The 27,605-nt window shown below is 43.4% G+C and overlaps 1 protein-coding gene across 7 annotated transcripts in view; it reads left to right on the top strand.

Annotated features, from left to right (window-relative positions):
- Positions 1-5,911, top strand: part of arhgap32b (Rho GTPase activating protein 32b) — a 529,550-nt gene extending 523,639 nt beyond the window's left edge. For all 7 annotated transcript variants that reach the window (XM_080214854.1, XM_080214856.1, XM_080214855.1 and 4 more), the window contains one exon: positions 9-5,911. In XM_080214854.1, the coding sequence (XP_080070980.1) occupies positions 9-2,315 (2,307 nt within the window). In that variant the 3' untranslated portion in view covers positions 2,316-5,911. The remainder of the gene's footprint in view (positions 1-8) is intronic.
- Positions 5,912-27,605: the final 21,694 nt, after the last annotated feature.

Here is a 27,605-nt window from a genome sequence, read left to right as displayed (position 1 = left end):
CTTTCCAGGTTCGCACAGCAGTTTCTGTAGGAATTTCCGTGAAGCAGTCAGAGCCATGTGTTCCTGAGCAGTCAGGCTCAGCTTTCAACTCTAGTAACAGCTATGTTCCCCGCCCTGCCACGGTCATGGCCATTCACAGTGGACACCAGGAGAAAACAAGAGACCAAGCACCAGCAGTAAAACCAAGAGCTGAGTCTGTACCTGTGGATCGCAGTAATTACAGTAACATTCCACCAGTGCCACCGCTCCGATCTGTGGAAAGTCGGGTGCTGCCTAGTCATTCCATGTCTGATACCATCACTGCCTCCAATTTTCAATCACTCTTAGCTTCGACAACCATCCCATCATCTATAGAGGATGCCTTACCTCCACCTCCTCCTCCCAAACCACCTTTTCTTTGCCAGTCACATCCGTATCATTCCAAAATGGAAAACTTGCCAGATCTAGGCAACCACTTCCAGCAGAAGAATGCTCATTCAATGCAGCCACTAGTCTACCAGTGCCGAGCAGACAGTGTCCCCCAGCACTTGTCCTATCAGTCCAGATCAGAAAGCACACCCCAGCATCTATTGTATGGACCACGACCTGAGAACACCCCCTCGGCTACATCTCGATTTAATAGTTTTAGCAGCCAGCCTAAAGCAGTCTCCGTTCACCTTCCCAAACCTCGGCTTTCAAGGTCAGACTACGTTCCAGTGGGGAATCCTGCCATGCGAGCGTTTGTGTGTCCACATTCTCAGTTTGAGGAGCCAGTGTACCCCACGATAAGGCGGGTTCATTCTCTACATGTGCCTCCATCTTCCATTCGATCGGTTCCCATTTCAAGATCTGAGGTGCCTGCAGCTGATGAGCGTTTCTTCTACCAGAGACCCATCTATCAATATAAAGCCTGCCAAGCACCACCACCACAGTCTGATTATCACGTCACTCAACTACAGCCGTACTTTGAGAATGGCCGAGTTCAGTACAGGTACAGCCCTTACTCCACCTCTGGCCACAACCTACATGGGACTGATGGCATGATTTATGACTTTTCAGACCCCTATGGTTCGATAAAGCTGAGGCAGTTCCACTCTTTTACCAGTCGGGATATCCCGCCCTATGGTGGCAGATTTCAGGGTAAAATTTTTCCATATCCCGGGACACCGCCCTATCCACGCAGTAGTGCTCATGCCAATGTGATGAGTCGAGAGCACAGTTTTGTAAGTCGTGATGTGCCACCCTCTCCAGATGTGAAACTGACCCATATGATGTGGGATCCGGAGGAGGCTGAGAAATCCCGCTTCCAGTCCATTCGACGGGAAATCCGCAGCCGTCAGAAAACCAAGGGTTTAGTGATGTCGCAGTACGACAACGTAACCCCTGTCCTGCAGGAAGAATTTGGGGGGCTGGACATCATCCATTCCAGAAGCAAATCTGATCCTGGGAAAACTGGTATGATGGCGAATGAGGGTAAGGAAAGGTGGTATCCTGCCACCTCAAAGACTCCAGACCCTGACCCACCTTACATCTATCAACACACGGACTGTGAACTGGATAGCGGGCCATATATTGAGCCATCGGCCCATCACCACGGACCCTTTGGAAATGGACAGCTGGAGAAGCCAGCACTTCCTCAGAAACAGAGCACCAATAGGGCCAGGAGGCCACATGAATCTCCCTATGATCTATCTCAGTATGATTCCTGTCAAAGGCCGTCTGCAGACTCAAAAGGGGGACAGATTTACAGCACACACACTGCTGTTCCAACTGGCTATGGGCTGAAGCATAGACCAGATCACTCAGACTCACGAACATATCCATCTGCAACTGGTAAATATGTGCTTTCTTCTCACGAGCCTTTACGGAGTTATGAAGAATCCTTCCGAGCAGCTAATGAAAGGTCAGAATTGGAAAGACCCAAAGTGCGAGGGATTGGAGGAGACCAGTCTTCCAGAGACTGCTACAGTGAGGAGGATGAGTCTGCCAGGCCATTAGTATCCAGCCAACTGGAGAGAAGTTACAGCACCAGATTTCAACAGCACCCAGAACCCTTGGTTAGGGAACAATCTTTCTCGTACCCATACCCATGCCTGGGGCATGCAGGCAGTAAGCGGCACAGTACATTGACAGTGATGTCTCAGTATGATAACTTAGATGACTATCACACTCTGTCCCAGCAGCAGAGGGGAGGTCTGGGGGGAAGTGCCCCGTTTGTACCTCTGGGTTTCACTCATCCCCAGGGGAGGACATTTAGCACTGCTTTAGGCCAAGGAAGCTTCATGGCGACAGAGCTAGCCTTGCAGAGATCTGAAGCAGAAGTACACGTGGAATGAGCAGAAATTTTATCCTATGCAGTCTCTGCTGGGCAGTAGACTGCTTTATTTTTAAAAAAGATAACCAGAGTACTGTTTTTAAACACAAAATATGGCGAATATTGGATCTTTTGTGTTGTGTATTTCAAGTACATGTATGAAACGTGAGATTGCATTTGTGCCCTTGGTGAATGATTCTCAGCTCAGTGTTAATAATTAGCTGAAAACAGCATGAGGGCTCAACAGTTAAGGGAATTATCTTCCTTGTTTGCTTCAAGTGAGAAAAATGATTTGGATCAGTGAAGCCACTGAGGAGAGTTTGTTACCTGCTCTGCCTCGATCAATTACCCTTTAGCCCTATCCTAATTACCCCTGCAGGGCTGGCTCTGCATTAAGCAACCCTCCGTCACCTTGTCTCTCCCACAACCTCCATTCCCCTGCTGCAGGTTTGGCTCTACCTCTGTGAAGACACCTCATCCCCAGCCGGAGACTTTGGGGAACATTTACTGTTCCAGTTGATTTTTCTTCACCTTTGTGTCAGTAACGCAGTCTCTGAGAGAGTTATTCTCCCTCTATTTTGGAAATGTAGTTGATGAGAAGCACAGAGCTAGCCCTGTACTCATGTCTTGTGACTTCAGGCATACTGGGAAAAACAATTAGTTGAGAATAAAACACAAAATGGCAGCTAGCTGTTGTAGAGTGGCCATATATCCAACTCCCGTCGGGCCACCTCGATGCCAGCCATATCTAACAGTTATTGAAGTTTGACAGTTAGTGAATTCAGCTGATTTTCAATATATCTATTTTTTGTTCACTATGCTTGTATGTAGATACTAATTTACCGTTCCAGGGCTTGAAACTAACTGAGATTTGAGTGTCAGATTGCACCGTCTAATTGAATATATCAAAGCTTTATCATTTTCGTTACCAGTTTGAATCCAGTATATAAATTGCACGTAACTACAAGACTCCCTCGTGGAGCAATCCTTTCTATATCTCTGTGCTCTGGCTGGGGTTGTGCTCTCATTGTGACGTAAGTAGGAGCAAAGCCTTGTCCCATGCTAGCAAATGACCAATGCTATGGTGTGTACTGGGGCTGCGTGTGAGGGGTTCCTGAGCACGTGGAGGCTGGTGCTTCGCGTGAGCTGATAATGTTGGCCTGAAATCCCTGTAATCTACAATTGTTTTGAAGTTGAGCCATCGTCACCTCCCCTGCCCTGTTTGGACTACCCCTTCTTGCAGATGTTTAAAGGTGTTTCAGACTCAATATTAATGTTCGTGCACAGTCTGCAGGAGAAGCAGTAACACTGTGAATTACTCAAACAGACCTCTTGTTTCTGAGTCACGTGTGTAGATTTGTTTATATAATGTTCCTATAATTTACAGTGACATTCAGTAAAATATTTAACCTGGAAAGGATATTAAAACTGTGATTATTTTTGTAGCAATGCCCACCCTGGTACACAAATGTTATGGGACAAATATTATTGGATTAACAAGTGAGTCAGTAACAACCATTGGGAGCCACTAACCTTAACCTTGTCCTACAGTGACATTGTTCATGTTGATTTATACCACCGTTCAGTTTTATTCAGAAGTTAAGGCAGTTTTCACATCAAATCTCTCTAACAAAATCTTCCAGTCTGAAAACTGAACCAAACAACTGGACATCTGTTATTTCCATTCTGCTAATGAGCCCAGCAGTGAGGTTTCTACCCAATAGTCTGAGATGATCTCCTGTGTGTTGAATTGTAATGCATAGATTGCAGGCAGTACTTGGCAAGGCTGCTGTAATATGCTGAAATTATGCACTATACTGGCCAAGGATTCTTGAAGAGGAGAACCCCTTGATCTGTCAACCTTCAAAGCAAGGCTTCAGATATTGAAATTTAAAACAGAAAATGCTGGAAAACTCAGCAGGCCTGGCAACATCTGTAGAGAGAAAAACAGTTAACGTTTCAAGTCCGTATGACACTTCAGGTATTGAGACTGATTTTCACATTCCTTCTTGAGTCATTTAAACATCAAGACTTGATATTTTCAGAAATTAAGTATAACAGTGTGAGGGAGGTCAATTTTCAAACAGTTATTGTATCATTAGATGTAAATGCAGGAATGGTCATGCATCACATGTGGAGAGATAAAACAAACGTAATATATCTGGTTGATGACTTTTCATCAGAACCGAACAAAGTTTGAGATAAAGTTAGGAAAATACAGAGGCAGAAGGATGAGGAGAATCGAACAAAAGGGAAGGTTTGTGGTAGTGTAGAGGACATAAGTGGTTAAATGACAAAAGGAATGATAATGCAAGGCAGAAGAAACTGATAATGAGAAAAGAATTGAAACGGCATGGGTTCAGAGAAGGTGTAATAAAAATGGAAAATGTTTGAAATGTTGAGTAGATCAGGCAGAATCTATCAAGAGGCTATAAAGAGTTAATTATCTTTCTGATCATGGTGATTGGTTCACCATCCTAAGCAGCAGTTCATACCTCCCTCACTCCCAGTGTAGCTATCTTTTAGCATGTAAGATGTGTATGCACAGTGATATAGCAGACCCCAAAGTGAAAAGCAAGTCAAAACAAATGGAATAAGCAGGTCTGTCATCCTCTGAAAATGATGGACTAACATTTCAGGTTGGACAACTGATGTGGGAAAGTGGAATTGAAGTAGAAGTTCAGTCACAGTCTTGTTGAATTGTAGAACAGACTTGAGGAGCCACGTGCATGGTTCCTCTTCCCATTTCTTTTGAGCCCACCTTTGTCAGACCTGATGGATGTTTGCAGCATTTTCTGTTTATTTCAGGTTGCTAGTATTCTCAGTTTTTATTGCTGGAAGTGAAATCTCTGGGTACAAGCAAGCTTCTTTTAAAGGTGGGATAATGAACAGGAACAATGATTTCTGCTGAGTGATATTTCTGTGCTGTGATGTCCACGATTCCCCATGCAACTAGCTCGTTTCAATCTCTGCAAAGTGCTCCATGTGGACAGTGTAAAATGACATCTGAGCTATTTTGGATTATCACTAAATACATCGTCAGTCTTGATATACGAAGGGATCAGTGTTGCAGCAGCTCCAATTAGAGTGAGCCAGTTGTTTCAAACTATGGGAACAGCGTGAAGTGTATGTTTCACCCAGTGCCTGAGGAAACGGGTCAAGAAGTTTGTGCTTAACTCGTGCTGGTAAGACTTACGACATTTGAGAAATGTATTGGCGGTATTCTTTAGGAGAAATCTAGCCCAACTTTGCGACACTTCTGAATTCCTGATGGATCTAGTACTGGGAGAAAGTCACCGAATGATGTCAATTGCTACCTGTAATTGATCTGTCTCTTTTTCTGTCTTTTTGGTTTTACTTTGTGTCTTGGTGTAAAGTGTGAAAAGCAATGTTGTTGTAACTATGTGTAAATACTGGATTCTGTTTGTGATTCCTGTACATATTGGACACCTCTTGCTGCTGCCAACCTTGTATTGAAACTGGAGTTGATTTTCCTCTGTTTTTTTTGTACTGTATAGTGATGAGCCGGACTTGCACAATTCAGCAGTGTCGCATTGTTCCATTACACAGGATCTCAGCTGCATTACATAAAAAAAGGCAACATCAACCCAAATCATCTTTGTTCTGGTTCTCTCATTGATTGAATATTTCAGGTATACTGAGGGTAATCTAACCGACTATGTACTAGTTTGGTGCACATGATTTCACCTTACACCCCCTGTCTCGATGCTGACAAACCGCATCCTGGAACAGGATGTGTGTCCTACTTGTGTGTTTGACAGTGCAGTGAGCATTAAACCCTATATCCTACCCATCATCAAGATCCTTCTATCCTTCCCTTTGCACCTCCCTCACTAACAAAACTTTACCTGTCTTCATTGCCTCCATACATAACTATCCTAATATCTGCTTGCTGGCCTCCTTTCACTGCCTCCAGAATCTCAGACCTGTAAAAACTTCTTTTTCAGTCATGTCCTGCTCTTCCATTGCCTAGAATTTGTTACATAACTCACAATTAAATATTTTTGTCAATAAGTTTCTCACCAACCTTAACCTACCCAATGGACGGAATTTCCAGCACCTCTTACAAGTGCGCTCTGGCAATGGGGTGGGTGAGCCATGCAAAAGCTTTTGGTTGTACCAGAAGATTTTGCCAGCCGCCAATGCCTTACTGCATCTGGTATGTGGTGGAGGGGGGATTCCCGGTTATTCTGAAAATGCTCCAGTTTTAAAACACGAATGCATTGCTCCTCTGACTCCAGGCTCCTCTTCATCCTCCCCACCCCATCTTAAATACCAAAATCTTCAGCTTCCTTCATTCTAATCTCTGGTATTCCCTTGGCCTCTCCATCTTTGAAAATCTTCTCAAGGCTTCTTCCCTCGTAACTTCCATCTAAAGCCTTAATCGGATCTAAAAATTGTTCTACTAAAGCTGTGGTACATATCCAAACTCAAGTTGTTAATGAGAACAATGTATTAGGGCAGTGAAACTTTTATATCCAAGCTCCAGGGAATGAAAAATCAAATCTTACCTTGAAATTTGAAAATTTGAATTATTTTTCTAATAATCAAGAAATATAAAGCTGGTATTGGTAAAAATAACCATGAATTTGTAACATTATAAAAATCCAACTGTTCTACTAATAATCTTCAGAAAATGGAACCTATCATTTTTACCCCGTCTGCCCTATTTGAAACTGCAGCTCTACACTAATTGTGTTGTCTCTCAGTACCCTCTGGAGTGGCCTAGCAAGGTACTCAATTCAGAGAAAGTCGAGATGAGTAACAAATGTTGGCCTGAGCAGTAGCAACTGCAATCCAGGAATTACTGTTTAGGTGCAGGGAATGAATATCTAAACTTAATGTCAAGTTGGTGTCTTGCAATTAATTTAAATATAACACTCCAATCCAAAGAGCAAAGACTGGCTGTGTCCTCTACATCCTGTATTTCCCCAAAACACCTTTGATAGATCCTGAATTAGTTACGAGCCTGAACCTAACCTGGTGTGAATGGTGATGCTGGAAGTGTTGGCTCCTACTCCATCAACTGTAAAGTGAGCAAAAATAACATTTCCCTGAATTCATTTGTGTCCCATCCATTCACCATTTCTGTAGACTGCAATCTCTGCCAGAATTTGAGCATTTCTGATTAGCGAACACGTTTTGCAACATGTGCATAAACTCAACAACAATCGCACAGTCGGCATGTCAGTATCAGTCTCCTTTGTTCAAAGGTTTCATTGTGTGTTGCCCAGTATCTCTGTGGACTTGATTCTTTGTGAAATTGTTAAGTTAAGACACCCGATTCCCAATATCATCTGTGTTAGTTTTCATGTACTCTTACACCATGCACAATGCTAATTACGTGCTCCTATCTTATACGCTTCACTTTACTGTGACATATTTACAATTATATCTACAGCAGTATGAATCATTTTACCTTTTCTAAGAATCTTCAACACCAGTTCTCTGCTTCATCCTCTGTGGCAACACCTCTTCCAACCACTTGTCAACCAATCAGCACTCTCTTCTCATGCATTGCTGTGCCCTTTACTCTTGGTTTACCTTGTGTATCTGTCCTGATGAGTTGAAGACAAAAGGCTTCAATAGTTTGTCTTTTTTCATAATTTCTCTGTTGGTGTTCCCAGGATGCAGGGTGTTTTCTGCAACTTTTTTGACCAATTAGAATGACAATGGGTTAACAAACAAAAGTAACTGTGATAAGGGCCCCTTATAGGACACGATTAATATAGAAAAGATCATTGATGCAATCAAACCAAAGGAGTATAAGTAGTTTCAACAAAAGAAGGACATAATTTCCCAATCAAATCAAAATGTAACCTGTTGTTAAGATGATATATCTATTGCACACTTTGGACAAGCTAGCGTTCTCAAGATCTAGCAGACTCATTCACCTGAACATCAGCAGAGGAACTATATAATTCTGGGTCACTAAAGATTCTATAGTATTTCCATAAATGCTATAGGAGGAGAATCCCTGCAGAATGACACTCAATTTGCTTCATGTCAGAGGATATCACAGTTGCAAATGATGCATCATCTTTTCAGAAGGTCTCTCAGTTCTGCAAGACTGCAGTTTCATCACGAGCAGAGACATATTCACGAAGAATACTTTCCTGGAACGTAGAATCAAAAAAACATTAAAGCAGCTGATCTGGCTGTACCTGGTAAGAAAGCAACTGGTGAAAGCACTTTGCAAAGATATTGCATCTCTGTTGACACACTGCTCAAACCTGGACTCTATCTCCCTGCTCACACCTCTATTCTCCTGCTCGCGCCTGTAGCCTTCAACGTCTCATTTTCTACATTCATTTTTTTTTTCAATGAAATTACCATCAATCACAACTCATCCATTGCATGGGAGACTGACCATTTTGTTGGGGGGGGTGCGAGCCAATGTTCAGACGCACATGTAGAGTAAGAACACAAACATTCTTCACTTCCACTGCAAGAGAATTATCCATCTTTTGCTTCAGTTCCATCCTAAGGTGAAGTGATCTCCAGCATGTGTAGGGCAAGGAGGCAGGTCACGAATCTGCCCCCAGCCAGAACCCTGTGTTCATGGCACTAACTTGATCCCAACCAGGTGCATACTCCAACCTCCCCCTCCAAATGGACTTTGTTTCTATGGTGACATGCTTTTACATGCATGTTTATGGCCAGAGCTGTGACTAGTGATGGTAGAAGCTCTCCTTGCTACCTGCCATTGGTTAATTTTGGAAGATATAGAAAATATGAACAGGAGTAGGCCATTCAGCCCTTTGAGCCTGCTCCGCCATTCATAGAATCATAGAGGTGTACTGCACAGGAACAGGAGCTTCTGCCCAACTTGTCCATGCCATCCTTTTTTCAACCACTAAGCCAGACCCAATTTCCCCACGTTTGGCCCATATCTCTCCATACCCATCGTATCCATGTAACTGTCTAAATGTTTTTTAAAAGACAAAATTGTACCTGCCTCTACTACTACCTCTGGCAGCTTGCTCCAGACACGCACCATCCTCTGAAACAAATTGCCCCTCCGGACACTTTTGTATCTCTCCCCTCTCACCTTAAACCTATGCCCTCTAGTATTAGACTCCCCTACCTTTGGGGAAAAAAATGTCAACTATCTAGCTGATCTATACCCCTCATTATTTTATAGACCTCTATAAGATCACTCCTAAGTCTTCCACTATCTCGGGACAAAAGTCCCAGTCTATCCATTCTGTCCTTATAACCCAAAATATCAAGTACTGGCATCTTAGTAAATCTTTTCTGCACTCTTTCTAGTTTAATAATACCGTTCCTACAATAGGATGACCAGAACTGTACACAGTATTCCAAATGTGGCCTTATCAATGTTTTCTTGTACTATATTATGATCATAGCTGATCATCCAAATCAGTAACCTGCTCCCGCTTTCTCCCCATAGTCTTTGATCCCTTTAGCCCCAACAGCGGAATGGTTTATCCCATATCCTTGGACTGTGACCATTGGGAACATCCTTACAGCATCGACCCTGCCCAGCCCTGTTAGAATTTATATGTTTCTATGAGAAACCCCTCTCATTCTCCTGAACTCCAGTGAATATAATACTAACACAATCAATCTCTCCTTGTACGTCAATCCTGCCAGCCCAGGAATCAGTCTAGTAAACCTCTACATTCCTTCTACAGCAAGAACATCCTTCCTCACTCGAGACCAAAACTGCACACAGTATTCCAGGTATGATTTCACTAAGGCCCTGTATAATAGCAGCAAGACATCCCTACTCCTGCACTCAAATCTTCTTGCTATGAAGGCTAACATACCAATTGCCGCCTTTACTGCCTGCTGCACCTGCATGCTTGCCTTACTGTCTGCGGACACCCAGGTCTCATTGCACATTCCCCCCTCTCAAGCTACAGCCATTCAAGGAAAGTTTTGCAGATTGATATTCAAAACTGTATGACCACAATATTCACAACACACTGCTAGAACGAACCCTATCGGTCAATAACATCGAGCACTTTTGTTAAAAGAGGACACTTCAATGCAAGACACCCAGTTGTGAAAATCATTAGCTATTCCACATAAACTCTTCTCCAAGGTCTAAACTAACTAGTCCACTTTACTAATAATCATTACGCAGTGAAGGATCTAATGCAAATTGGGACAGTGCTGTTCCTGTTGTAAATCCCTCATCTTTCTGTTATGCCCAGTGAAGTTGTGTCCTACTCATAACATCAAATATGGACTGTGAACCTATGGAAGTTTCTGGAACTGACTTTTTTTTTTAAAAGGACATTGCCAAGGTGATGAAATTAACTGCAAAGTGTCAGGTGATACTTGCACCGTCAACACAGACGATCTCCAGCTTTCCGAAAGTTATAACTGTTAGGTGTGGGCCTTCCCCTGGAATGGGCGTACCAAAATAAATGCTACCAGTGGGATTTGCATGTGCTGTAATTAACCCAAAGCTTAAAGCCAATAGCCCTCTAGACATTTATCTCTAAGATCAATGCTCCACTAAAGAGCTGAAGAGACAAAGATAAATATTGAAGACCACCATGGATCTCCTATATTATGTCAATGATATACTGTTTCATTAGGTAGACAATGTCTTGGTCATGTGACTGAAATTGGCTTCTGATATTGAAATCCTTTATTACTCCGAGACCCGGAAAAGGATTTGGGCAGTCTGTGGAAGATACTGAAAGAGAGGGTTAGTAACTTAAGTCCACGATAAGGGTAGTCTAAAGTATATTGTTTAAAGAATGGTGTTCTTTATATAAATAAATAATGTGATTTAACAATAGTAACTCAACAGAGCAGTAATGAAAATGAGAGCACGAGTAAAACAGGTCTGGTACAACACTGTCTTGCAGATTAAAAGCCTGCCAAACCTGCACATGTTCACAGTCTCAACAGATGGCAGTAAAACAATTACATGGCTAAGATCAAGTGTACTATCGACATGCTGCACTTGGTTGGAGTCATTAGGTTACATCCCAGCTTCATTTGAAGCAATTTTTTAAAGCAACATCTCAGCCTTTTGGCTAAGGTGCAAATGAGATCAAGCCTTGGAGGAGGAGCTGCACCTACTCCAATCAGCTTGGACCATGTAGGTCGAGCCCAAGACAGGAGGTGAGAGCCCTGTCTCGTCAGCTTGGATCGGAAATGTCCCAACTTGTTGGAATTCTGAATTAGCTTTAATTTGACTTGATTAGATTGGAATAAAGTAAACCAAAAAAAAATTACGTAGGAGATATGAGCACTGAACTCAAAATAATGCTCTGTGACATCTCTCTTTACCCAGCCCCCTTATATTTCAATCCCCCATTCGACGACAATGAAAATAATGTCTTAATTATACAAAAGTTTGTCAGCTTTGTAGTTGCTTTGTGACTTACGCACTAATACTGGTGAATCTTGTAATGGTGAATCTAGAATCATAGGTAGAGAGGCAGATTGAGAATCTGTACATGAATGTTCCCCTTCCACTCCCCCAACAGAGTCAACAGGCAAACCTGGAAACACATAAACCACTTCCTGGTAAATAAATTACCTCTGCCATGTTAGTTGTAACGGTTACTGATTTGGAAACGTCCCCTGACTTTGGGTCAAACCGTAAATGAATATAATCTTAGTGTCTGCGAACAGCTCTTCCCTTTCGCAGTCTCACAACCCAAGATATTGGCCCACACTGATTTAAAATTATTCCCGATAAACACCTCTAGTTACTACCAAAGTTCCTGATATAAACCTGACCATCCGGCTCTCTTTGGTGTGATGGTTGTGTCACTCCTTTTGACTTTCTTGTCTCCTGCTCACTGTCGCTCAAATCTGGATGAAGCAGATCTAGGTGAGACTTCAGCTACCCAACAACAATTCTGCCAGAGAACCCAGCTGTGATACTGGGCTAAAAATCTGGAGATCTTTCATTTGCCACTCTCTTCAATCAGCTCACTCCGCCAAACCATTTGAAACCAGATGAAACCATGCAGTACACACATGACCTGCAATAATTTTTGAAATAACTTGTGTAAACGTAATGCCATTATCCAAAACAAGCAAATCTTGTAAACCGTGAGTTGCAAAAATTTGAAGTAGCTTCTCAATGGTAACAGGAATTGTATGAATATTCACGATATGAACTTCCAACCATTCAAATGTGTCTCTACAACAAGCAAAAACATGAAAGGTCCCACAATGTCCAGATGCAGTGTGGATCTTGCTCTGTCAGGATGAAGTGATGCAGGTGGCGCCACTTTCTGATTTATTTGACAAGTGGAACAAGACACCTCCTTGTTCTCCAAGTCCAGATCCATACTAGGCCACCAAATACATGACCTGGCTAGAGTTTTCATTCTAGAGGTACCTGGATAAGGCTCATGAATTTCATCCGTGACTTGCGAATGACCAGGGGGCAGAACAACCACTCTTGATCCCCCCAGCATGCATCCACCTGCACCCTGACCTCATCCCTATGCCTCACATAAGGTTTCAACTCATCATCTTCAATAATAATTGGTCATCTTTGCACCAGAAATCATTTAACTTGTGATAAAATAGGCTGTCTGTCTGCCACTGCTTAATCTGCTTTGCACTCACTGGAGATTGGACAAATCTCTCTAATGACAAAATTGTTTTGGAGACACAATACCTTGGATGGTAAACCTGATAAAGCGCGATGACTCAAAGCGTCTGTATTTGCATTTTCTGAGGCCGTGGGAGGAATGCACTTTGACTCACTGGAAATACTCATCAAGGACTTGTGGTGGGTACATTTGGTGAATGAACAACAGTAGAGCTACTGATAGAATCTCTTCACTGCAAAAACAACAGCTAGATCTTCTTTGTTCACCTGTGAATATCCCTTTTCATCCTTTGTCAGTGTTCTAGATACAAAACTGATGGGTTTTTCAGACCCATCCTCCATTAGATGAGAAAGTACCACCTATAGGACAAGACATCACACAACTGGATCAGTTCCCTGTCTGGATTTGTGGGTTGGCCGATTCACATCCTTGAAAACCACCTTCTGTGTGAACTCCCAATTCCATTTGGTTTCTTTGCACTGAAGTTGTTTCAGTGGCACCAACACTGTAGACAGATCGGACAAGAACATTCCCCTTATTCTCACATTTCGCCCCACCAGCCTCCACAGCCAAAGCATAATCCACTACCATCTTTGCTAACTCCAGCGTGATGCCACCACTAAACACATCTTCCCTTTGCTCCCTCTGTCAGCATTCTGCAGAGATCGCTCCCTCGGGGATAACCTAGTCCACTCTCCCATCACCATGGCACATCGCAGAAGGTGTAACACCTGTCCCTTTACCTCTTCATGCTTACTATCCAAGGTCCAAAACACTCATTCCAGATTAAGCAGCATTTCACTTGCACCTCTTTCAATTTGGGTCTATCGCATTCACTGCTTCCAATGTGATCTCCTTTATATCGGAGAGACCAAGCATAAACGGGGCTGATTGCTTTGCTGAGCACCTTTAGTCTGTGTACAATCAGGACCCTGACCTTCCTGTTGCTTGCCATTTTAACACACAATCCTGCTCCCATGTCCACATGTCTGTCCTTGTCCTGCTGCAATGTTCCAGTGAAGCTCAACACAAACTGGAGGAACAGCATCTCATCTGGCTTGACACTTTACAGCCTTCCAGTCTCAACATCGAATTCAACAACTTCAGATGATTAGCTTGACCCTACCTCGACCCCTTTGTTTTCATTTTATTTTTAACTGTTCTCTACCTTTTATTTCTTTATTGTCTTCCTTTATTTTTCTTTTCCTTCACTCTTTCCCCTATTTTATTCCCCTTTTCTTAGCTTTTCTCCCCCTTTCCTTCCCCTTACCCCTTTTTTCTCAATGTACCTCTTCTCCCCCCCCCCCACCTCCTTTCTGTCACAGTTTACCCTCCAATTTCAGCTTCTATACTGTTTGGCCAATCACACCTTCTATTCTCTCAATGAACTACCATTACCACTTCTTAGTCTTTCCCCTTGTTTTTGTGGCTATGACTCATCTTTCATTCCCTCCCCCTGCAGTATAAATATCTCCGACTTTCTATGCCATTTAGCTTTGACAAAGGGTGATTTGGACAGAAATGTCAGCTCTTTTCATCCCTACAGTTGCTGCCAGACCTGCTGAGATTTTTCAGCATTTTCTCTTTTGGTTTTAACATTCCATAATAGTTCACTAAGCCCACAACTGACCTGAGCTCTGACACATTCCTGGCTTGGATTTTCCTTAATGACTCAAACTTTCCCCTCCACAAGCCTTATGCAGTGATTCTGTGGCCTAGGTATTCTACACTTTCTGCCTGGAAAATGTGTGTGCTCCTCTTCAAACGCAGTCTAGCCTCTGAAACCCATTCTAAAACTCAATCCGGATTGCAGAGGTCTCTTTCTCAGCCTTCCCTGTAACTAAAGTGTCATGTACTCTGCAAATGAGAATGCCTCGTAACAAGTTGTCCATCAGCCTTTGAAAGATTGCTGGACTGGACGATACACTAAAAAGCAAATGATTGCACAAGAACAACCTTTATGTGTGTTGATAGTCACCTATTGCTTTGAATTTTCCTCTGGCTCATACAATCCCTATGGTACAGAAGGAGGTCATTCAGCCCATCGAGTTTGCATTGAAGTTCCAATAAACCATCCCACCCAGGCCCTATCCACGTAATGCTATATATTTACCCTGCAAATCCCCCCAACCTACTCATCTTGGGACACTAAGATTGGCATTTAGCACAGCCAATCCACCTAACCTGCATCCCCTGGACTGGGAGGAAACCCACGCAGACATGGGGTGAATGTGCAAACTCCACAAAGAGAGTCATTCATCTGAGGCCAGAATTGGACCTGGGTGCCTGGGGCTGTGAAGCAACAATGGTAGCCCCCATGCCGCCCCGTGTCCAACTCATAGTCACCACATATGCACATTTTAAGAACTGGAACAATTGGAGCTATCCAATGAGAAAACTGAATAGGCGGAAGATTCCAAGCCTTTGCAGCCATTCCAACTCCTCCTCCACTTACCTTTGCATGGTCTAAGGCACTGTCTGGGCTTGAAAAAGCAAGGGGTATGCTGAGGATCTGTGTAAAACTTCACAGTAATGTACCCAGTTCATCCTTGTACACATCCGAATATTTCCTATCAACATTCTTGGTCATCCTCATGTGCTTGATCTCATTTCAAAGCTCCACTTCAATGGAACTTTGCTGAGCCAGTCACGCCCTAGCAAACCCAACCCCTTTCCTTTGACCACAAGGAGGCGTGCTCTTGCTTCTTGACTGTTAAGCGTAATATGGACTTCCAATGCCTCAAGCAAAGGTGTAACCTCTCTGTTGTACGTCTGAAGATTAATCTGTGTTGGAATATGGGCTGGCATTCATTTACAGTCCCACGTTGACTCGCGATCTCTTCACTAATTATGGATGTGGACACTCTGTGCTGCCTCCATCTTGATTTGGTTTCCACCCACCACCACTGGGGTATAAACAGGCTCCGGTCACCTCTCATTAGCATTAAACATGTTGTACCATGTCCAGGAAATTACAGGCCAGTGAGCCTTATGTCAATGATAGGGAATTTTTTGTCAGAAGATTCTGAGGGACGTATTTGGAAAAATCTTGACTTATTAATGATAGGCAGAATGGCTTTATGTCTCACAAAGTTGATTGAGTTTTTTGAAGACGCGACAAAGATGATTGATGAGGGCGGGCGGTGGATGTTGTCTACATGGACTTTAGCAAGACCTTTGACAAGGTCCCTCATGGCAGAATGATACAGAAGATGAAGTCACATGGGATCAGTGGTGAGCTGGTAAGATGGATACAGAATCGGCTTGGTCATTGAAAACAGAGAGTAGCGGTGGAAAGGTGTTTTTCTGACTGGAGATCTGTGATTAGTGGTGTTCCACAGGGATCAGTGCTGGGACCCCTGTTGTGTATATAAATGAATTGGAGGAGAATGTAGGTGGTCTGATTAGTAAGTTCACAGAGGCACAAAGACTGGGGAAGCTGCAAATAGTGAGGAGGATTGCCAGAATACACAGCAGGATATAAATAGGCTGAAGACTAGGGTGGAGAAATGGCAGATAGAGTTTAATCCAGATAAATGTGAGGTGATTATTTTGGAAAGTGTAATGCAGGAGAGAAGAGATTTGACTGTAACACTACATTCTGCACTCCCTCAATTCCGTCTCTATGAATGGTATGCTTTGTCTGTATAGCGCGCAAGAACCAATACTTTTCACTGTATGTTTATACATGTGACAATAATAAATCATATCAAGTAAATGGCAGATCCCTTAGAAGCATTAACATACAGAGGGAACTACATGTACAGGTTCACTTTTCACTGAAAGTACCAACACAAGTGGATAAGGTAAACAAGAAGGTGCATGTTTGCCTTTATTGGTCAAGGCATAGAGTATAAAAATCAGCAAGCCATGTTGGAGCTGTACAGAACATTACTTAGGGAACACTTGGAATATTGTGTACAGTTCTGGTCATCACATTACCAGAAGGTTGCAGAGACTTTGGAGAAGATGCAGAAATGTTTTATCAGGATGTTGTTTGGTTTGGAGGGTATCAGCTGTGAGGAGAGATTAGACAAATTTGGTTTGTTTTCACTTGAACATCAGAGGCTGAGGAGAGACCTGATAGGAGTTTACAATATTATGAGAGACATGGATAGAATGGATAGTCCAAATCTTTTTCCCAAGGTAGAAATGTCAATAATAGGTTTAAGGTAAGAGGAGGAAAGTTTAAAGAGATGTGAGAGGCAAGATTTTTTACACAGAAGGTGTAAAACACAGAAGGTGCCTGGAATGTGCTACTAGAGGAGGTGGTAGAAACAGATACAATAGCAACATGTAAGAGACACCTTGATAGATGAATAAGGAGGGAATACAGGGATATGGACCATGGAGAGGCAAAAGGTCTTTATTTTAGGACAGTGTCATGTGTGGGCATAGGCTTGATGGGCCTTAGGGCGTGTTCCTGGACTGTACTGTTCTTTGTTCTTTGTAAGTATGCTCCCCTGTTTGCTCCAAACTTTCCATGTGTTGCAGAGCTGCTTGAGACTTCCTCAGAATTAAATGTTCTTGCTTAGCCTTCGCCTTGCCTTTCACTAAATGCCCTTTTTGTTGCATTAGTGAGAAACAGCACTTGCAATGATTCACATAATGAGAACCTCCACCCCAAAAACACGCCATTGCTTTCACCTTTCCGCTTGCAGCTTCTTTCTGTACCTGGAAAAGTACAACCATCCCCGCAACCCCCCCTCCACCCCCGCAACCCCCCAAATCTGTGCATCACCATTACCATTCTGAATATCTTTAACAATGCTGGCTGCCATTTCCATGCCCTGAGAAATTTTGAGAACCTTCTGGAAGGTAAGTGTGGCTTCACTCTCAACAGCCAACACTGAACACTGTCCTTGTTAATGCCACAGACCAGCCTATCTCTGAGCATATCTTTCAAAACTGCTCCGAAATCAAAGTGTTCTGAAAGCTTGCATAATTCTGTCACAAAATTGACTACTGATTGACCCGCTTTTTGAAAATAGCTATTAATTTTGAAGCTTTGAACAATCTCAGAGGTATTCGGGTTATGCTAATTTTCGACCAGAGTAACTAAATTGGCAAGTGAAATCTCCCCTGCTTTCCATGGCTTGGTCAGATTCCTCAGAAACCTTTAAGTCTTTATCCATACACACTCAGATTCGAACGCTGCTTCACTGCACCTTGTATTCCATTTGCAAAAAAAAATGCAGCAACCTCTCCGTGTATTCAGCCCAGTCCTCGCTTCTCTCATCGCTGGCTGCCTTGAATGTAGCCATGGTTCTGCTAAATCGAAATTCCATTGAATAAATTCACAATGTAAATTAGCTACTCACTGTATCAACCTCATGATGCCCTGCCAAACATCAAAAATTGTTGTCTTCACTTTCTGTTTTCTCCTCATTGCCAGAAAGATGTGTAACCTGAGACCACAATATAAGCTAGTCGAATGCGCTATTTAAAAGAATGATCTTCTTTATATAATAAAATAATTAAGTTTAGCAATAAAAGTAACTCAACGAAACAATGAAACAGGAGCACAAATAAACACGTCTTGCTTACAAAACATTCTCTTGCAGACTGAGAGCCCGCACACGCTCAGAACTCTCAACAGACACCAGTAAAACAATTACGTAGGAGAAAAGGCTTAAAGAACACACTGAACTCAATGTGACATTCTGCAACAGACAGCAACTGCAGAAAAGACAGTGTCAAGTCTGTCTTTGGGAACTGGGATGCCTTGAAATCTTTACAAGCCTTTTATCTTGATTCAAAACATCAAGTATGTCTTTGAAGAAATTTGATCTCCACAAAAACTACAAGTACCTCACTTTGTAACATTCTGAACATTCATCGCTTCAAGTGGATCCTGCAACAATTCAGATATCTGACTTCAACTGTTTGAACCCATCTGAACTACAATTCACAAGTGCAAAAAGACTTTTCTTAATGGGGCCTATAATCATTGATCTACAATAAGGCAACCACGCGGAGTCTTAACTATTATTTTGGTTTAACTCTTGTAGAAGTGCACTATTCTCTTTAATTGTATCTTTCTTGAGTGTGTACTGTGTGACTGGTGTAGCATTTAGATTTTCAGGGTAAGTATATGAATAAATCCTCATTATTTAACCCACTGAAGCCAGTTCATTAAACTGACTACATGCTGAAGAGGCTCGTAAACATGCACATAACTTCCCAAAAAACCCACAATAATTGTGGACAGTGAGGGAATTGGATGGTGACAGGAGTGGCTGGTTCCAGTTTATTTCTCACCGTCCCCCTCCAGTCCTATTTTACAGAATTAACATTGAAGTGTTAGTTGGGTCACTGCTGAGTTTTGAAACCAATAGTAATCATGAGTCTTCAGTGTGTCATTGTCAACATCATCAAGATGCTTCTGAAACAGGATAGTGATTCCAAAGCTCTGCAGTATTAACCTATTTCATTTCAGAAACACTGACAGAAAGGATGAGTTCTGTGCTCTGAGTAAACGAGAGGTGAAAATAACTTGAGACGTTTAAGCTCTAGAAGGAGCAAGGGAAGACATGGAGCTGCTGGCTAAGGTTGATTTGAGTAGATTTTAATCTTCATTTTAACACAAGGATGCAGGAAAGATAAAATGGCACAAATATTTACAATTTAGAAGAGGTCAGAGGTCACAGACCACAGCAAGATCAATAATGAAGGAACCTGCATTTTTATAACACCTTTACAACCTGAGGATATCCCAAAGGTCTTTAAAGCCAGTTTAACAAACTTAACAACCTCATCAAGACTTGTAGTTCTTATTTTGTTTATGTTTCTCTTACTCCAGCATGCCTCCCGGAGCTAACCCACTTTAGTCCTGACACTCGCAAAGCTCTCTCTCTTGCTTCCTAAATCTCTCCAATCGCACCTGGACACTTTACTACACTTCCTGCCTGCATTCCTAAGCACATAAGAAATAGGAGTGAGAGTACTCCATGTGGCCCTTGAACCTCCCCCTGTCATATTCACATCATGACTGATTTATCTCAATTCCAATTTTCCCACATATTAACTTTCCTCCTTCACTACAACCTGATCCCAGAGAGCGAGGGTGCTGGCTGTGACTTGCTCATGCACTCTCTGCTGGCTGATTTGTCATGCACCCATTGACCTTACTGAAGGAAAGATGAGTTCCTTCATGTTGCTCACTGGTCTGTAACCATCTCTGTAGCTACATGAGAGAACCAGGTTCCTCTGATTGCTTCTAAAATTCATTCTTGGGATATGGGTCTTGCTGACAAGGTCACAATGTTTATTACCCATTTCTAATTCTTTAGGGCAAACAGGAGAAAACCCCATTATAACACACATCCTGATATCAAAAGGGAGCATAGCCATCAACATCATTGCTAGAGAGAGAAAGCATGCAGCTTTAGAGATGGTCAGGCTGGAGGTCACAGCTTCACAGTGTTTGGGAATCCAGCTTTCACTCTCTCTCAGTCACTGCCTCACACTCTTTCCCTCTCAATCACATGTTCCTCACTTGTTATTGCTCACACATCCTGATCCTTCTGTCTTTCTGGTCTTTTTTAGGCCCCTCAAATGTCTCAGGCACTGCTTTCACACAGGCTAAGGGGAGAAAAAGCCCCTCCAGAAAATGCCCTGCTTTAATCTTCCCAAGCACCTGTACAGAAATCAGCTCCCATCTTGGTCCAGTTAGTGCGAGGGCTTGGCTCAGTGAGCACAGTGGAAAGAGTTCACCACAGGTCAACCTCAGGTCCCTCGTTCTGCTGAAGGAGAGATGCGGAGATTGACTGGACAGAAACTGGGAGATTGAGTGGATGTTTTTAGAAGAGAATTTCTCCAGACCACACCAGACTGGAACAAAGCAGTCGACTGGTGAAATTGGGGGGAATCAGTTCCACAGTCATGTTCCTGTTGTTGGGGAATTTTATCAGCAGGGAAGAGAGCAGACAGGCTTCCTGCTCTGAGTCAGTGCTCAACTTTTCTGATGACAGTGGGGAGGCCACAAAGTAAATGGAGACCATCTTTCAGCAGCAGCTGAAGATTTGGGGGAAGTGTTTTTCTAAGCAGGCAGGGAAGGTACCAGCAGTGATTTTATTATTTTTAAAATTACCTTCAACTCTCTTCTGGAGCCTGCAGAGACCCCCTCCTTCCTCCGCAGTGTCTGGGATTGGCCTGGGGGGCTCCAGGAATTCAAAATCAATCTCCAGGTCACTGCTGATTGTGAGCCTGGAAAAAAATCATTGGGATATTAACATTTTTTTAAAAATTTCATTTGTCTTGAATGTTTCTCTTCACCAGGTATAAAAACATTGAAAATAGAGAAAAATGTCTTTGGTCCACAGTGAAGCATCCTCCAATTGGGTAATAAATCTTTTTGCTTTCCAATTGGCATCGGAAGGCCGTGTGTCACAGGAATGGATGTGTTGGCCGGCTAATGGCCGGAGTGAGGGGAAAACTCATGAGATAAAACCTCCAAGAATATATTTCGTTATAACTGGCAATTCTAGCAATGGCCACATTCATGATAGCTCTACTGAGATGGCAGCTCTTTGTAAGAGGATTTCCTGCCAAATGAGAGGTGTATATCCTGTCTCCTGTCAATTAATGCTTCGCACAATATTAACCAGCTGCAGGGCTGCCGGTATTAGCAGGGTTATGTTCGCTATCACCCTTTTCAGTGGTGGGGCAAACTTCGTCCATTCTAATCAAGGATAACCTTAGCTAAGACCTACAATGATGATGACAGACCATCTGGAAAATCCTACCTTTTGCCTCTCTCTCTTTTCCTATCTTATTCTCACACTCCTCTGTCTCTCTCTCTCTCTCTGTCACTCTCTATCATGTTGCTCTCTCTCTCTCTCTCTCTCTCTCTATGCCTCTTTCTCTCGCAGTCCCACTCTTGGAACAGAATCATTTGCTGTCTATCTCGGCTGCTATCAGATCCTTTGCTGTGACTGAGCTTACAGAATCATAGAATGGTTAAAGCAGGAAGGAAGGCCATTCAGTCTATCATATCCATGTTAGCTGTTTGCAAGGACAAGTCACCCAGTCCATTCCTCTGCCCTTCCCCCGTAACCGTCCAAATCCTCTCTTTGGAGAATCATTTCATTCCCTTTCGAAAGCCTCGGTTTCAAAGTCAAAAGTTTATTTATTAGTGTCACAAATTGGCTTACATTAACACTGCCAAGTAGTTACTGTGAAAACCCCCGAGTCACCACACTCTGGTGCCTGTTTGGGTACATTGAGAGAGAATTTAACATGTCCAATACTCCTAACCAACTCGTCTTTCAGAGTGTGGGAGGAAACCCACACAGACATGGGGAGAATGTGCATATTCTGCACAGTGACTCAAGCCAGGAATTGAACCTGGGCTGCTGGTGGTGTGAGGCAGCAGTGCTAACCACTGTGCCATGCCAGTTGCCACTGTCTCCACCACTTCAGGCAGTGTTTTCCAGATCCCAACCACTCACTGTGCAAAAAAAGACTTCACTCAACTGAAGTTGCTGAATTAAAAACCCTGGCAAAAGGAAGTGGGTGACATTCAGGTTCATAGTGCACAGGCAAGCTTACAACAATTATACCAAATGTTTATTTGTGATCAGAATTGTAGTTCCTGGCTCGTTTATTTCCTGAAAAGAAAACTAAAACGACCTTTAGAATTGATGTCAAAGTGAAGAAATCGATAAGGTTGAATTTGCATGTAACTCCCTCACCAGCAGGGGTCAGGCTGAGACAGCTCTGCAGAAGGTACACAGTAATGGCAGTGTAGAGATTGACCCAACCGACGCTGCCAATGTTTATGTCCCACACCAGCTTCCTCCCTCCCACTAATTCATCTAATTTGATTTGCATAGCCTTCCAATCTATCCCCCACTTGTATTTATCCAGCTTCCTCTTTCATGCATCTCTCCTGCTTTCCCTCATTGCAGCAAGTTCCACATTCCAACCATGCTCAGAGTGAAGAATTTTCTCCCGAATCTCCTCCTGTATCGACTGCAATCTATCTGATAATGATAATGGTATTTTATTTAAGAAACGTATTATGAAGGGTGAATTGCAGTTTAGTTTGCATTAAAAACTTCATACATAGGCTAAATGATCAGGACAGAAACATACAAACATTGGTCACAAAAAATAAATAAATTTACAGGTAACAGTAAAATGTTGAGTGAAACATAAAAAGAAGGGACCCCATTTACCACTGGGGAGCTTCAGACCTTCATGAACACAAATGAGGTACACCCACACAGCTCCCTAACACCTGAATTCAATTGGCTGGACTGAGTGAGCGGCCCAGGTACTCAAGAACACCACGAAAAGACAAACGATGGCTCTTTGGAAACAAAGCTTGCACCTTTCCTTTTCAGTTCTAGAACAATGCCAGACAAAACAACAGGGGGCACGGTAGCACAGTGGTTAGCACGGCTGCTTCACAGCTCACAGGGTCCTGGGTTCGATTCCCGGCTTGGGTCACTGCCTGTGTGGAGTTTGCACATTCTCCTCGTGTCTGCATGGGTTTCCTCCGGGTGCTCCGGTTTCCTCCCACAGTCCAAAGATGTGCGGGTTAGGTTGATTGGCCATGCTAAGAAATTGCCCCTTAGTGTCTAAGGATGTGTAGGTTAGAGGGATTAGTGGGTATAATATGTAGGGATATGGGGGTAGGGCCTGGGTAGGATTGTGTTCGGTGCAGACTCGATGGGCTGAAAGGCCTCTTTCTGCCCTGTCGGGTTCTATGATCTAGGAGTAGCCCAAGTGGCTATTGATGGCTGTTTGGATCAGGCCTGGCCTGACCTTTCCAAATCTTAGCAGCAAAATTGAAAAAAAAACAGGAAGTTCAGAGAAGGGGCCACAACGGACATAAGCCTGACAGGAACTTCAAACCAGGAGACAGTGTGCACGTACGGAATTTTGGAGACAGTTCCCCTTGGATCCCAAGATCTCAAAAATCGGGCCAGTTCCATAACGGTAAAGACTGGGGAGAAGACTATGAAAAACATGTCCTCGCTGTCAGGAACCCTCCACAGTGGTTCCTTCACCAAACACGTCACCACTGGCATCTTCTAAACTGGCCTGAGGATGGGAAAATCCACCAACTGAAAGCCCAAGGGAGGTCCATGAGGGCACAACTCAGAGATGGAGACAGAGGCAGCGGAGTCACAGGCGGGGATCACCACCAAGGACAAGCCCCCTGTAACGACACTTCACCGTTCCACAAGGAAGAGACATCTGCCCACTTGGTATACATCACCTGACCAGACTGTGGGAAGAACAGAAATGAGGCCCAGGCCAAATGACAAAATGGCTCCATCACCATCGGAGAGAGGGGGAGCCCTCAGACTCGGAGTGGGCAGAGGAGGGGTGTGATAACCTCCACACATTCCATGGGGAATCTCTAATTCATCTCCCTGTTGGACTTGTTGAATAGAGTTCCCCTGGTAACCGGCAATTGCCTATTCCGCTGGAACTCATCGCTTGAACTCTTCATGAGGCAGGAATCGGGAAAGGTCTGCAGAACTGCTGTTCCGGTCGGGATTTGTGTGTCCTGGAAGGGACAAACACCTTGGACAGGATAACCCCGGAAGGTATAACCTCAGAATATATAATCCGGGAAGGTGAAACCCCAGAAGGAGAAACTCCAGAAGGTGTAAACCCCAGAAGATGACAGATAACTTACAATGGACTCCATTTTCATTGGCAGGGAGGTTGTTTGCTACTGTATTAATTAAGATATATTTGCCGTTACATTGTGTTTATATCAACTCGTTATTATAATCATTTATCATTGTGAAATTAGGATGTATTTGGATGAAGTGAGGTGGGATGTGTGTGTGTACGCCACAGAGCAGTGGTTTTAATTTGTGTTCAACAATAAAAGCTGTTCCTTTCCCGTCAGGCTTCCTGAGTTATTATAGGGTGGGGGAGAGGGGGTGTGGGGGAGAGGGGGTGTGGGGGTTTCACAGAGTAAATAAAGGGGAACAATTGGTCATTGAAAAATACAGGTTCATGATAACTGGTAAAAGAACAAGGTCTCTGAAGTTGGGAAAGCAGGTGAATGGGATGGTTAAGAAAGCACATGGGACACTTGCTTTAATCAGGCATGGCACAGTATATAAGAACAAGGAGATAAGGTTGGAATTGACAGAGCATTGGTTAGGTCAGAGCCAGAGTGCTGTGTGCAGTTCTGGTCACCCCCCCACCCCCCCATAGGAAGGATGTGATTGCCCTAGAGGGGGTACAGAGGGGGTTCACCAGGATGTTGCCTGAGGTGGAGTATTTGAGCTGTAAGGAGAGACTGGATAGACTTGCATTGTTCTAGAGCGGAGAAGGTTGAGGGGGGACATGACTGAGGTGTATAAAGTTATGAGGAGTATGGACAGGGTGAGCTGGGAGCAGCTGTTCCCTTTGGTTGAGGGGTCAATTACAAGGGGACATAGATTTAGGGTGAGGGGCGAGAGATTCAGAGGGATTGGAGGAAAAAATATTTCACTGAGAGGGTGGTGGGAGCCTGGAATGTGCTGCCTGGGAAGGTAATGAAGACCGGAATCCTTACAACCTTTAAAAAATATTTGGATGATTATGTGAAATGTGACGGGGGTGGGGGGGGCGATTCTTCCAGCCTGCTGGGAGACTCAAGCGGGGGTCGTTTTGTGGGCTCCCCCCTGAGCGCCACGGCCTCCGGGAGTCTCCGGGTGCCCGATCGCCAGCTCTGCACCAGAAATAATCGTGGAGCTGAATAAATTGTTTAGATGCTGCTTCCCATACAATTGGAATTTGATCAGTGGTGCAGTGCACAAAGTACGCGAGATTCATTTTGAAAATCCCACTGAAAAAGCCACGGATTTAAAAATGGATTTGCTCCATTTTTGCACAAATTCAACACTTAGAATTTTTTGGGGAGAATCACCCCCAACATTCAAGAACATGAGATCAGTGCTGGAGACTGGGATTGCTGTGTTTTAATGGGAGTTATTGTGGGTGGAGATTCGATGGGCTGAAGACCCTGTTGTGTATGTAACAACTCGAAGACTAAGAGGCAGGATTCTTTACCACAGTTAGTTGTTGTGGAATGCATTGCCGGAAAGAGCAGTGGTAGCAGTTCTAAAGGTAACTTTCCAAAGGAAGTTGAATTTATGCATAAAAAGGAACATAGGAGGGACGTCCAAGGTAGATTCTTTACTCAGAGAGTGGTTGGGGTGTGGAATACACTGCCTGCTGTGATAGTGGAGTCGGACACTTTAGGAACTTTCAAGCGGTTATTGGATAGGCACATGGAGCACACCAGAATGATAGGGAGGGGGATAGCTTGATCTTGGGCTTGGACGTAGCTCAGCACAACATCGAGGGCCGAAGGGCCAGCACTGTGCTGTAATGTTCTATGTTTATATTGCATGGCTATGGGGAAAGAGCAGGGAAGTAGATTTAACTGGATAGCTCGTGCGTAGGCAATCTATTTCAGGCTCATCCATGATGTGTTTATTTCCCACTTGTGTCTGCGTTTGGACCCAGCTTCCTAGATTTCCATCCACAAACACGAATCATAAACCCAGGATTCAGCTCTTTTTGACTCAATCCTGGAGTTTCAATTCCATCTCCGACATCCTCTCCTCCCTCCACCATCACTGCTTTGAAATTGAGATTCACATCATATCCATTTTTCCCAGGCTTTCAAATTCATAGAATCCTTAACTTCTCTCACCTTCTTTCCTGATAAGATTCTAATTGCTAAGCTTTCCTCCTTTCCTATGCATTCGATTAAAAATCCTCACTCTTGCCTGTAAACCATGCCCTACTCTATTGCTGCAATGTCCATTCTGCCCATCAGATCTGATTCTGACCTTTATTCATCCCTCCTCCCTTTGTCTCACTGTTGGTATCAGTGCCTTCAGCCCCTTGAACCGTTCTGAAACTCCCTGCTTAGACTTCCAAGCCTCCTTATCTATTCTGTCATTTTAATTACATTCTCAGGACTCGTGTTTTGAACTTGCTTTAGTTGCTCAGCTGAATCTCTCCTCGGTGCGATGACATCTCTTCCTGCCTCAGTTTCTATCCGTACAATGTTTTGCAATGTTACAAGCACCACATAGAGGTGTTGAACATGGAAGCTGTCAGTCAAACACCGATACATCGGTTCCTTTGATCAGATTTGAACCGAGGACTGTTGCAGCTGTCACTGAGTTGCAGAATAATTCAAGTTCAACAGTGAAACAAGCTTGGGTGACTTTGTAATGTATATTGATATCAGCTGTGTGTGTGCTGCATGTATATTGTTGACTGAACTCCAGATGGCACACTTACGGAAATAAATACATCGGAGAATTGAATACAAGGCTTTCTGCCGCTTCACTTTGTTATTCTTTGGCAGAATATTCTAGAAGGTTGGGGTAGGGATGTTTTGCTGCAATTGTATAGGGCGTTGGTAAGGTCATACCTGGAGTATTGAGTGCAGTTTTGGTGTCCATATCTGAGGAAGGGTGTCCTTGCTATAGAGCAAGGGAAAGTTTGCCAGGTAGATTGCTGGGATGACAGGTCTGTCATACAGGAGAGACTAACTCGGTTAGGATTATATTCACTGGAGTTTAGAAGAGTGGTAAGAGATCTCATAGAAACTTATGAAATTCTAAATGGGTTAGGCAGGGTAGATTCAGAAAGAATGTTCCTGATCCTGGGGGAGTCCAGAACTAAGTTTAAGTTTATTTATTAGTGTCACAAGTACGCTTACATTAACACTGCAATTAAGTTACTGTGAA

The sequence above is a fragment of the Carcharhinus amblyrhynchos genome, chromosome 29 (assembly GCF_965287045.1).
Source record: "Carcharhinus amblyrhynchos chromosome 29, sCarAmb.v2.hapA, whole genome shotgun sequence".
Lineage (NCBI taxonomy): Eukaryota > Metazoa > Chordata > Chondrichthyes > Carcharhiniformes > Carcharhinidae > Carcharhinus > Carcharhinus amblyrhynchos.
This window is presented reverse-complemented; position numbering and strand designations above follow the sequence as displayed.